The 13,973-nt window shown below is 32.9% G+C and overlaps 1 protein-coding gene across 1 annotated transcript; it reads right to left on the bottom strand.

Annotated features, from left to right (window-relative positions):
- Nucleotides 1-297: 297 nt before the first annotated feature.
- On the bottom strand, nt 298-10,276 carry LOC134853418 (zinc finger protein zfp-1-like). Its single transcript, XM_063869415.1, has 4 exons — nt 10,173-10,276; nt 4,959-5,013; nt 1,347-1,505; nt 298-496 (listed from the first exon to the last, which is right to left on the bottom strand). The coding sequence occupies exons 1-4, from the start codon at nt 10,191-10,193 to the stop codon at nt 405-407; spliced, it is 327 nt and encodes a 108-aa protein (XP_063725485.1). The 5' UTR covers nt 10,194-10,276; the 3' UTR covers nt 298-404.
- Nucleotides 10,277-13,973: the final 3,697 nt, after the last annotated feature.

Raw genomic sequence — 13,973 nt, 5'->3', positions numbered from 1 at the left:
TTGTTTACGGGAAAAAGTCTAGTTGCTCTCGCGAGTGAAATTAGACTTGTTTTCTTTTTCAGGAACTTTAGAAAATTTTAAAATAACCAGATTGTCCTGAAAACTAATTATTTATATAAAAACACACAATCAAATGAATCAACATCAGATATTCTAATAATGCAACAAAAGCAAGCAATTACAATAAAACATTCACAACCAATTACACGAATTAAATAATGATAACTTAAATTGCATTGAAAACTGAGACGTTTTTTTAAAATTAGTTAACAGAAAATGTTAAAAACTCACCAGCTTCGTAATATGAACAGCGCAATATCCTCTGTACGCGACATTAGAGCTACTGTTACTCTCATTTTTTTCTCCGTTGGCATTTCCTGGAGACAGACTGTTGTTGTTGTTGTTTACAAACTCCTCGAATAGAAGCCTTTTTCCTGGGCACAGGTCACGTGAAATGCAGATTTACATCCCACTTTGGCACATGACATGCACGCACCTATGGGTGAAATGTTACAATAGGTGGTTTAATAAAATGGTACAATCATTTGTATTTTACAATACCTGTACTTTTTGAAATACAGGCCCAAAATGAGTCATTTCTTTAAAACTTTAAAATTAACATGATTCGACGAAGAGGCCTGAACCACTCTTTTGCTCGAAGAAACCATTTACTCTAATAAAAAAATGCGATATTATCTTTTTCCCAGATCATACAAATACACAGTTCCGGCTCTAAAATTTTCCCTCAAAAATCTGTTACATTTTTTCTTAGGTCGATTAAACTATTTTTGTGAAGTCTTAACACAGAAATTTGCCAAAAAGCCTTGCGTCATATATCCCAGACTTAAAACATTATTTAGCATTCAGTGAGCGCTTGTATTTGCCTACTTGATTTGGTATTATAAACATAGCCAACAGACATTTGAAAAAGAACCAATGAACGCAAGCAAACGAAAAAAAAATTGATTTCTAGGATTGACACTTTTTGAGACAATTGAACCAATTTGAGAAAACAATCAATAAGTAAAAGTGAAAATTAAATTCCATTTTAAATTCCATCGATCTTATTTTTCGTGGCTTTTACTCTTTTGCTGTTCGATAGTGAAATTTGCCTTCCTTTCAACAAAAAAATGAACAGGACATAACTAGAAACAAATAGTCATTCAGCGCAGAAGCCTGAGCAAATTTTAAAACAGTTCGCAAAGAACAAAAAAAACGCGACCTATACAAAAGTCTTAGCTATGTTCATCGATTCCTGAAAACGTAAGAAAAAATCGTGACACTTTTTAAAAGTGTTTCCTTTAACTAACCAACTATAAACCACCTATTATAACATATCACCGCACCTTGGCCTGCTAAATGATTCTGTTGTCTCTCTGTGCATATCGAACACGTCTGCTTGAATCTTTCTTTTGGGACATTTGTTACTATGATTGGCTCCAGAGCAGCCATATCTCCAAAACTGACTTCTTGTATGTACAGGGCACAGACTACGTGGGCCCAACCTGGAAAATAAACAAATTGTTTACTTTATGAACGCCGGGAAATCTGAAATTAAACCAAAGAAACACAAGAGATTTGCTTAGAAAAAAAGAGATAAAACATAAGGCAAAAACATTAACACACGATACAACACAAACATGAAAAGAGACAAAAAATGGAAAAAATAAGAATATAATCTTATGAGAATATAAAAAATGATAATGAAGTCATAGAATCATTCATATGTCTCGATAGAAGTTCATTTCAGGCAAACATTCCAGACACTTAAACTTTAAATCAGCAACAACGGAACAAACTTTACGAAAAGAAATAAAGCCGACAATCTTTGAGCAGACAAGTTGAGCCTAAAAAAATGATCTTATAAAAAATTTAGTCTAAATAGAAAACACCTTAGACAAATTGAAAACACTTCAACTTGCAACTACAATGAAAATTGTTTCCTGCAAAAAAACAGTGATGTGGCAACTAAGCCAACAACCTTTGATCTGAAACCAACTGAACCAAAACTTTTTAAAAAAATTTTTCAAGTTCCAATGAAACTAGAATGAACAGAACTTGCACATATCAACGCTAAAAAAATTGCTTGCAGTGAAAAAAATTAGTGATGTGGGAACTAAGCCGACAATCTTCGAGCAGACATCAACTGAAACGAAAAAAAAAGATTCTACGATTTTTTTAAAAATCTTTCAAGTCCCCCTGAACTTAGAATGAACAACACTTGCACTTGCAACTATAATGAAAACTGTCTACAGCACAAACCAAATCAGTTGTTAAATTTGAGTTTTCAAGAAAATGAGCATGTCAGTCAGTTGCATAATCAGCAAGTGATTCAACTGATTTTGTCAAACTAGTTGTTGACTAGAAAAAACTATATATTCCAGGTTTGATTCCCTTAAAGCTCTTTGAATTTCAATAACATTCATGATTGGAACTTTTTCTTTAAAAAAACCAAATTGAGAAAACTGGATCAATTGTAAAAAAAAAATTATTCGCCGAGAAATCTGAAATTAAAATCCAACTTCGAAAAACTAGAGGTCGGTCGATCACGTTTTTCGTGACCTTTTAACTTGGCTGTTTGATAGTGAAGTTTGCCTTCCTTTTAACAAAGGAAATGACCTAAGCTTCAAAAGAAATCGAAGCTCAGGCTGCGAAAATAGTAAACTTGTGCCTGAACGAACTTTAAGACTTTTCCTGAACTTATACAAGGCAACTTCCCAAAATAACATAAATCCCAAATGGCATAATTAGGAAACTTTTCCCATATGACATAATTCATTGTAATTCAAACGGTTTCTAACGATCTCGAATTCTAACAATTTGTCAGGAACGAAAATATGTGAAAAAAATTTGGAATTGATAGCTTCCAAACAAATGGTAGGCGATAGTTGACCACAAAAAGCTTATCAATAACCACAAGCTTATGCTTTTTGCTTTTAATAAAAACTCTACAATTTTTTCAAGATAAATATCAATCAGCATTTGAAAAGACAACTTGACCATGTTCGCACATCACGAAAAGTTTATTTCGATTTTTTAAATGCAACTGTTGCATGAAACTTACGCCATTTGGGAAATTTTTCTTTTTTATGCCATTTTGTAATTTTGCCATTTAAGATTCTTAAAGACAACGACTCTTAAAACATTTACTCGCTTTACACTAGAAAATCACGCCATAGTTTCGTTCTAAAAACGGAAAACTGCACAAAAACTGTCTACGAAAAGCTAGCACGTTCAGCTCTTTGAAAGATTAAAATTAATTTAACTTTTGAGTTTTTTAAACGAGTAGTTGAAAATTAGAAAATTTGTTTTCAAAAACTTGAATAACAAAAACTTTCAAAGCGCGCAATTAAAGACTATGCTTGAAACAGTCTGATTTCTTTAATTGAATATAACTCGTCTGCTAAATTTTAGCCCGGTCCAACGGGTTTGAAAAAAGTCATATTTCCGTATCTCTAAAAGAGTATAGCTGCTTTTCAGTACGCCTTTGGAGCAGTTCAAAAATTGTTCTCAATTCCTCTATTTTTTTAATCTTCTAAAAGTAAAGGTAGGATGATTGGGTTCCTAAATTTACACCTTTGAGCAACAAACACGTGACATACTATTTCATCTTTACCCCTCAATTCGGGGACTATTTCTCTTTTTCCATCTTTCTGTATATTCATTTCTCTACTTAGTTAATCCTACCGAAAAAAGTAGAGTAAATAAACCAGCCGAATTAAAAAACCAACCGAACATGCGCAGAGTATAAAAACCTGGCAATTTACGAAAAAATAGTATACAACCCAGACGAAAGTTACGTCATATGAGCGAAATTTGCCTGACTTTATAACTGTTAGAATTATTGCATAATAATTATATAACAGTTTCATATTTTCTGCTAGTTTATATGGTAGCTGGTTTATATTTCGGCGGTATTAGAAACCACCAAAAAACACGAAATGCACCGCAGAATATAGCAAAATAAAAAAAGCAACGCAGACTATTTTAATTGTACTAAACCAAAATAGCGACAAAATTTTTTCATTTTTTATTTCCAGCATTGCGCCAACATATGATATGTTAAGCTTACAGCAGTCGTCTAGCTCAAATGTGCCGCTTTTTCAATATAAACACTACTTAGTTTCTATGGCTGTTCTCTGATAACTAAATAAATTACTTTTAGCTTTAACATCTAATAATCCATGGAAAACGGAAACTTGTTTTTTTTTCTGCTTCCATATATTTCAATAAATTGACATGTTCTGTAGTCAGTTGTCAATTGCCTTGAAATTGCGGAAATGTTTGTAAAACGCTAAAACAATTTATACAGACAAAAATTTCTCTGAAAGCCGACTAAAATCTACTTTTATTTGCGTTTAGCAGAAAGAAAGGCGCCATATATCAAACAGAACTGCTTTTTCACAGCTACAAAATCACGAACAACAAGTTGCACCAGTAAAAAAAACGGTGCAAATTTTCTCCGATTTGACACGTTTTGAGAGGTAGAAAAAAAGATAACACACATTGAAATATGATAAGAAAGCGGTTCTTCATTATAATTGACAAGAAGCCCCTAGATTTTTTTGCGAACAAAGAATGAGTGAATTGGTAAAAAATAAGCTTTTCCGAAGCTTCTTAAATTTAATTGCATTTTTATCGTTCAGCTAGAAATTCAAATGTATATACTGACTAGTACTAAAAATCAAAAATGGTAAAAATACTTTAAACGTAGATACTATTTGAATGAACAATTAAGATTTCTTTGAAAAAACAGAGTCCATTATTCATTAGAAACCCACTAAATTGGGCCAATAACTTACTAAACATTATACCTTAAGCTAAACTGACAAAAATTTAGACTGACCTTTTTATAACCACCATTTTTAGCTATGAATCAATTTAAGATGCTGAGATGATTGCGAAAAAACTTCCAAAAAAAGTTTTACATCTCAAACAACGGCACAACTTGAACTCACCTCCTGTGTCAGTTGGTTTCAGAGCCCCCTCTCTGGAAGGGCAGAGACAGCATTTCTGAAGCACAAATAACACTGTTGAAACATTATTAATTTGGTGAATACTCTTCATTATACTCATTTCACGCAACAAAAACGGACACCAAAATTTTTCCACGTTTTTCGTTTAAATCAATTACGCAGTCATGGGAAGATGACACGCTATACTCTATTGGAGAAAAAAAAGTAAGGCATAATGTCAACAGATAACCTTCGATTTCGAGTGTTTCCCTCAAAACTTGCAATCGAGAACTTTTTTTCATTCTTTTTGCCTGATTAAACATCAACAAGTTTACACGGGGTTACCGATTGCTGTGCAATTAGCACTTAACCTTCAGACCACAATGATAATTCCAGCAACTCAAAAAGAAAAAAACTAGATACTAAAAAAATCGAAATTATCATTTTTTGTGTCACTCGCACATTTCGTGTCATTTAGTCTAAAACCGAAAAAAAAACAGAAAATTTTTCACGACAGCGAGTCAAATTCTTAATCACACCACACTTGATCACCTAGGAGCTTGAGTTGACAAAAACTTGACGAAATTAAAAACAGGCTGCTCAAGAGATCCTTCCTACGGACATTAGGTTTTTAATTTTTCGGATTTAGGATTTTTAGTTTTTCGGACATGGCTGTAGGATGTTTTAAAAAGCTGCAGTAGAATTTCGATGCACAAAAAAATCACATTCTCTAAAAATTGAAGCAAAAGCAATCAATTTATTGCGTTTACTTAAAACTAGCGTGCAACACAACTCCGGCGCTTCTAACAGATAATTGAACAAGAAAATTGCTTTACTAAAAAAATAAGAAAACAACGAAATGTATGCAACCGTAACAATAGACGGGAACAGTTTTATTTCAAAAATTAGACGATAAAATTAATATCAACTCAAAAAAGTTCTTTTTAAATTGCTATGGTCAAATCCTCAATACTACTGGGTTTCAGATTTCTGTATTTTAACGCCGACAAAAAGCCCTAAAATGGCCGACAGCATAGAACTGCACTTTCCAAATTTAAAAAAAACTTTTGGAACAATTTCACTAGCAAAATCAGTCAATTCATAAATGAGATTCATGGTTTTGCTTAGTTATTTTTTTATCAATAGTCCTTATGTATATCAATTGCTGCCATCCAACGTTTAATCCAGTGCATGCAATTTAGAAAAACCGACTCTTAGTTAAATTCTTTTTAAAAAAATTCTTGAAATATAATGAAAAACGTGAAATTTGAAAGCTTCAAAAAAATTGAGCCATTAAATTAGGATGATGGTTACGTCAGCAACTAAATGAAATAAGCTAACAGCACCCCATTAAATGATCGACAATTTCAAATTTCTCATCAATCCGAATTTTGAGAAGTTTATTAATAATCGGATTTCTATCGTTCAGTTAGAAATTTAAATGTATAAACTGACTAGTAGTAAAAATCAAAACTGGTAAAAAATACTTTAAACGTAGATACTATTTGAATGAACAATTAAGATTTCTTTGAAAAAAAAACAGAGTCCATTATTCATTAGAAACCCACTAAAATGAGCCAATAACTTACTAAACATTGTAGCTTAAGCTAGGCTGATTAAAATTTAGACTGACCGTTTTATAGCTACGAATCTATTTAAGATGCTGAGATGGTTGCCAAAAAACTTCCAAACAAAATTTTATACCTCAAATAACCACACAACTTGAACTCAACTCCTGTGTCTGTTGGACATAACCGACTCTTAGTTTAATTCTTTTTATGAAAATTCTTGAAATATGAAAAACGTGAAACTTGAAAGCTTCAAAAAAATTGGGCCATTAAATTAGGATGAAAGTTACGTCTGCAACTAATTGGAATACGCTGACAGCACTCCATTAAATGCTCGACAATTTCAAACTTCTCATCATTCCGAATTTTGAGAAGTTTATTAATTATAGAATTTCATGAAAATTTCGCAAAAAAAAAACATGAAAAACGTCAGATCTCGGAAATTAAAAGCATTTGAGTAACCAAAATCGGAGAAAAACTTTGCAACCCCTGAGAGTACTCTCCGAGTACCTAAAAACATGGTTGGACACTTCAAATTCTGTTTAGTATATTAAATGATTTCTTTTGGAAAATTTTCTGAAAATTTTAGAAAAAAAACGTCATATCTGGGAACATTTGGAGGTAAATACTGCAAACCCTAAGATTACCCTGACAACACCCAACTACAGGGCTGTGAAAATCAAACTTAGTGGAGTTTATTAAATCTACGTTTTCTGAAAAGTTCGAAAAAAAATCATAAAAAAACGTCATATCTCGGAAACTAAAAGCACTCGCGCATTCACATTTGGAGGCAAGACATGCGACCCATGAGAGTACCCTGAGTCTCATTTCGAAAAGAAAAGGATTCGCAGACAATATTGCGACCCCTGGGAGAAAACTTACAACATCTCACTATCGACTAGTTACTATATACTAGGTGAAATAAACACTGAGTTCAAACTGCAAAAGCGAAAAAATTCTTTACCATTGCAATATACGATATAGCTTAAATTGAAAAAACTTTTTCGTTAAACATGCCCGAATGATAAGTTGAAAAAAGCTTTTAAATGGTCAGACAGTGAAGCCCGCATTTAAATATATACTAGAAAAGAAGTTAAAACATGGTCTTGAATTTTCTTCTGGTACCTCCTTTGGTACAATTTCATGAGAACCATTTCTGGCTGACCAACCCGGAAACATTTGTTAAGCACCCTTTGACACCAATATCAATTGATTTCTAGGCAGGAGCGCGCGCTAGAAGAAACGCCTCCTAAAACGGCCTATATGTACCATCACTTTAAATTACTCAAACAAACTATAGCTGCAAAAAGTTTTTTCAGTTGAGCTCAATTTGTCTGGTATGATGTCCATTTTTGGGAAAACATTTGAAGCTACAATGTAACAACAACCCATTTTGACCAGTTTTTATCGCATGACTCAATTCAAACGGCAAAAAAAAATAAATCGGAGATATTGAACTCCTCTCATTAGATAAACAAAATTCGCAAAATTTTTATTAGGAATATAGCATTAAGTACATTTTTACTTAATTTCACCGTTTGATTAATTTTGGACACCATTTCACAAAATTTCATATGCTCGTCAAATCAAACAAGATGAGGTCATTCATATGATAATATTATTGGCGGCAACTTTTTAAGCCAAAAAAAAGAAGCCGAAAAAAAATTCAAAAAAAATTTAGAGCCAAAAAAATTTATTAAGTCCCCCTCAATCTCAAAAACACACACGTACACTTCAGATAAAATTTTGGCTAAAACCTACCAAGCAGAAAGAAAGAACAGCAAAAGAACAGCCGAAAAAAATTGATGTTATGAGAAAAATTGAACTATAACTTCCATTAAGATTCTTAGCATTTTGTGCATTTATTAGCTCAAATTAAAATTTGCAGCTCAAAATCAGGTCACTATGCCGATAAAAGATAAACCGAAACCATTTGGGCAGCATAAAGCTTTTGAGCGAAAAAAAAACAACAAAAAAGAATACACGAAGTCAAGGTTACTAAAACTACAAACAGCGCAAGTAAATTGCGAACACTAAATGCAACTACTGTAAATTGCGAACAGCAAAAACTCAGTTTGTCTCGAATGGTGTTCACTTCGGGGAATACACTTCAAAAATCACAATTAATAGCTAGAATAAACATTGAAACGCAAAATACGAGGTCAATAATATTTGGCACATATGTTCAGCCAAACAATGTCATTAAAAATTTGCCTTAAATAAAAATTTGCCTTAAACTTTTGAGTCTCCTCGAAGCTTATATACGCATGGGAAACTTTAATTCCCCTTTCAAATGACGTAAATTCAGGTCATTAAACAGATATATTATATGTCATAGCCGTTCAAGCCGAATAAACCTTCTATATAAATAAAGAGTTGTTAAATTTACAAACAAAAAACTAATTTCGAAAAGATTGGGTATTCTGAATATATACATTTTCACAATAACTCTGTTGGTTGACGAAATATCAGACTTAAGGAAACAGGTGAAAAAACAATTCAGTGATTTTTAAACAAGTTGTTTACATACAAAAAGCTACACTGAAGAAAAAATCAAACACCTCAGCAATTAGAAAAACGCTTTTATAAACTTAATTGATTGATGTAATTACGATCTTAGTTTTTTCTCAGATGATATTCGCCCAATTTAGAAATAGGTCACTTAAAAACTGATTGTCTGTTACTGATATTGGTGAAACCAATTTTTTTTTCAGAAAATTGCAAATATGGGGAAAATATTCTAAATTTTCATGCACAAACTTTATAACTTGAATAACAAATTTCAAATTTAATAAATTTCACATCTGGTGTTCAAATATTCAAACTTTGGTATTTAAAATGCGATCAAACAACTATTTTTGTTTAAAAAAACTGGTGTTTTCACAGGCAGAAAACCAAGTTTCCGAAAGAAAAACTAAAACGGTCCCATAAATTTTTTTGTGCGTTACTTTCTTTCTCAAGTATATTGGTCGTACGGTAGGACACTTGAGATGTTTTTAATTTAAAAACGCTTGCTAATCGCAAGCGCAATTACTAATGCCTTTTCGTCTTTTGCGGTGTTGCTAAATGTAATGGTTAATTAGGCATTGTTCGACGTTAAGTGACTTCAAAATATGTCAATGAGTTCGTCAATAATGCATCAAACTTAAGTAAAGCTTAAAACTTGGGAGGATGAATCTGATCCGCTTGTCCCTGAGCCATTTTATTTTGCATATTTGAAAAATCCCATATAACCATTTCATTTTTTAATGAACAGTGTTGTGCCGTCAAAAGCATCCATTTCGTTTTTACAAAAATTTTGGAGATTTTTTAAGATCGGTTGACAGCGAACGTGGTTGAATTTGTCAAACGTTAACAAAACTTTCGATCCAAATTATTTCCTGTAACTTTTTATTAAAATTGTGTTGACCATGGCTTTCTTCAAATCTCAATCTCAGCGAGCGCATTTCTAAAAATCAAACGGCGACCCCCAAAAAAGATCTTTTGTCTATTTTTGTTTTTTTTTGCGCTCTTTGAATCATGTTCACTATTTGTTTTCAATCAAACCGATTAAATCTTTTGTCATTAAGGATAATGATCGTCTCCCAGAAAACTTTTTGTCGTGCTTTAGGATGCAAGCTACCAGTAAAAATAATAAAACTGAACTCACCTTGTAAATGTCTTTCTTCATAATCAGTCAATCAATTGGAGCAAGTTTGCATTGAATATTCGGCAGAAATCGTAAATGAAAAGTTGATTTGACTTAACGTGGAAAAAAGTCATCAAAATTTTGATCAACTCAATTTCTTTCTTGCATTCAAATTTTGATCACTTCTAGAATATGTATGAACTAATTTGACGTCAAATTAGAACATGCTTTTCTATTCATGAAAGCAAAATGTTCAGTTCTACTTCAAAATCTGTTCAACCAACTTTAATTTAAAAGATCGACGGAATTTCTTACGAAAGTCTTCAAAGTGTAAATGCAACACTTATGTTAGACAGACAGTTATAGTATAAACTGTTGTAAAATGTAGATAACAAATACAGTCGAAATAACTGTTAGAAAAGGAATAAGGAAGGTAAAGGGAAATAATAATAAGTTCTCGAACGAATAAAGGAGTAAATTGTCTGGGGATTCCGCAGCAGTTGCCTACTACAGCATAAAGCGGGAGGTCTGCAAATAACACAATGTTAGGAAATTCTGCGTTCTTTACGTTGTAATATAAAACAATTTTGTCTTGATCCAATTCCAATATGAATTACATTTCTGTAGCTCAACTCTCATTTAAATACAGGATTTGAGCTCGAAGGAATTCTGTAAACAAATTAAAACAAACACGAAAGTAATGACCAGAAGTTTTAATGGAAATAGGTAAAAAAAACAAAACCAGGAACCAAGGAGCCTGGATTTTCTTGGTAAATGTTTAATGAAAGCTAAAAACTGGGAATAGAGAGTTCAAAATGAATTGAAATCAGGGTTTGCGGTCACCTCGAACATTTGATATTTGTTTCAATATTTAACAATTCTATGGATATTCAAACTCCAATGAGTAAAATATAGTAGTAAAACTAGCGTATGAATTCAAACAAGCTTTGCGTTTGTCTACATGTTAATTTTGCCGATACATTTACGAAAATCAAGTAAAGCAACGAAAATAATTCAGTTTCACAAAGTTCAGATCCAAGCCATTTAACAATACCAACTTTGAGCTCACGATTAAATTTTGCCGTACGATTTAGAATTCACGTCGTGTAATAAGTAATCGAAGAATTTAGCAAAGAAAGAAAATGGTTAACCGTCAGTGGATAAATACTACAAACCGTTCGTTGTTTTAAACAATCAGTCTATTTTTGTTCATATTGTACTCACGTAAGAACATTCGCTAGCAATAACGAAGAGTTGTATGTAAATTCTTGGTAACAGCTGAAAAAAAATGAAAAATTAAGACTCAAAACATTCGACTCAGTATGCGGCACAATTTGGTTCTTGTGTTACAGTACAATTTAGTCTCAGTTTTCAATTCATTTACAACAACAGTATATGAAAATATGTATACCACAACGCACGTAATTTAACATTTTAGAGCCCAAAACACACTACAATTCACGTGCGTTATAAAAACGCGCGACTTTTTTTCATTTCTTAAATAGTAAAACTGAATATAACTCCGTTGCAACGAGAACGCACAAGTACAATAAGTGTATAGAATTGAAAAAGCAAGCACGACATGCAAGGATGGCACAAAATGAAATTCTAATTTAGCTGAAGGATTTATTTTTACTTTACTTACGTTGCTTCAATTCCCTTCTTTTACCTATACACTGATGAATTCTCATCCACGTTTGCAGAGAAAAGCAAATCACTTTTTATAGAAATAGAGATCAGTGAATAAGGTGGAAGGAAATACTATGGAGTGCGGTCAAAAATTAGACAACCTATATTTCATACCGGTTAAAAAGTAGACAATACTATATTATTATCCTATAAGAATCGAGAACAGAAAGCCAACTTAACAAATAAATAATCAAAAAAATATTCATTACCTAAGTTTGCTTCCTGTTCCCGATTCTGATTGGTTGATATAGTAGTTGTCGACTTTATCAGGTGTCTACTTTATGAGTTGTCTTCTTTTTGCTTCGTAACCAAATACTATTACATGTATACAATCCCATGCCGCGTACATCTTCGCTTCTGACTTGACCAACCATATTACCTTTATTTCCATTACCAGGGAAGAGCACAAGCACTTTATTGTTTTCTCTGTTTTGTTTGATTTTTAAGGGATATGCAATGCTAGACCGGATATAGCTGTTCAAAGGTAGCAAACACTATTTTAAGGTATTATGAGAGCATCGCCAAAATACGGTTGCAAAAATGTTAAAGAACAAGGGCACCAAAAAGTAAAAAGGGATATTTTTGAACACTTTAATTTTCGAATTTCGAAGAACAAATATCTCGTTAAAGCTCTTAGAATAAACATATCACGTCAAGAAACACTGTTTAATTGGCTTTCTTTAAGAATATCACATTTACAGAAAACTGGAACAATTGATTTTTTTATTCTGCTGGAAATTCAGAGCATAGTCAATCGATTGGAAAAAAATAATGAATACAAGTAAACAAAAAACTGACTTTCTTGAAAAAATCTCAACAAGGGAAATTTCTGAGAAAAAAATTGATGCCTTTTATGCTCTTTTAATTTCTAGAATAATTTATAATTGGCGCTTTTTTGTTAACATCAACCCAACTTGAGAAAACTGGATCAGAAGGTAAAGTTTTAATTCCGATGGGAAACCTTAAAAATAATTTCCAATTTCGAAGCTAGAAATCGTTCACCTTTTGTCGCGCCATTTCGACGTTGGAGAAGGCTATTTACGCCACTTACGGCAGATGCATTTCAATTGAACTCAAAAGTGCTGTACCAGTCTGTCATATTTGGAAGTTTGACCTTGAGGAATACGGACAACGTAATTTTGGGGTGGATCTTTCAAAAATTCGAATTGAGCCTGTCATGCTCAACTTTCTCGCGAAAACTGAAAATCTCAGAAATACAAGAACAGAACGACCGAATTATAATCGTGGGAAAGTGGTCAAATTTAGCAGCGGGAAAATGCTATTCGCAATTTCCGATAGCTAATTTGAAGAGAGTAGAGCTGTCTTATTCGTGACAGGAGACAGAAAGTAATCGCGAGCTAAAGAATATCGATATTCAGTTGGACCAGAGTGAGCCTTCAGTGGAAAGGTAGACAATCGAAGTCTCCCAATGGTCCAGACCAAAAACTCAATTTTCAAGCTAGAACTTGTTCGATTAGAACTTATTGAATCAAACATAATTCCACGTTTATTCTTGTGACATTCAACCAAAATGAACGAAAATGCAGATTCGGCGATTTCGAATTGTTAGCAGCTAACCTTCCGAATTGACAGTTTTGAGAGATTAGTGACATTATTGGGACGATTAGTCAAATAGTGAGGGTCAAGATTTTCTGGTATTTGGAAATTTTAAAAATTCGAATTGAGAAGTCGCACTTCCGAGAAACGGCAAAAAGCGCCAATTTGGAAAGAAACCAGAAAAAATCAGAACAACAATAGTTGCGACGAAGATAACTACTAGAAAATAGAATATCGCAATCGAAGAAAACATCAGAGTTAGCTAGCAGATACCGTTCCGAGTTGCAACGACTGTGTCGCTAATCGTTGCAAGGCCGTTCACAACAACGGTGAAGGGTGGAAAAGCAGCCCTCCGGAAGGAAGATAAGGTTGTTATTTCCCCGGATTCAAGAATCCGGAGGGGTCTCGGGACTGGAGCTTGAATCTTTTTATATAAACTTTTAGCTTCCCGGATATGTCTTGAATTGAATTTATTTAACATCTGAATTCATTTTAAGACGATGTGTAACAGTCGCCTACTTCGGTCACATATGAGGCTTAAAAACAATAGGCCCTATAACCAATGGCTCAAGAGTC

Source organism: Symsagittifera roscoffensis, chromosome 8 (assembly GCF_963678635.1).
Source record: "Symsagittifera roscoffensis chromosome 8, txSymRosc1.1, whole genome shotgun sequence".
NCBI lineage: Eukaryota > Metazoa > Xenacoelomorpha > Acoela > Convolutidae > Symsagittifera > Symsagittifera roscoffensis.
This window is presented reverse-complemented; position numbering and strand designations above follow the sequence as displayed.

Coding starts and splice junctions, on each gene's coding strand:
- LOC134853418 (XM_063869415.1), bottom strand. CDS start 10,193: ATGAAGAAAGACATTTACAAG. Junction 1,506..4,958: donor GAAACCAACTGACACAGGAG/GTGAGTTCAAGT, acceptor TTTATTTTCCAG/GTTGGGCCCACGTAGTCTGT. Junction 497..1,346: donor GAATCATTTAGCAGGCCAAG/GTGCGGTGATAT, acceptor TTTCACCCATAG/GTGCGTGCATGTCATGTGCC.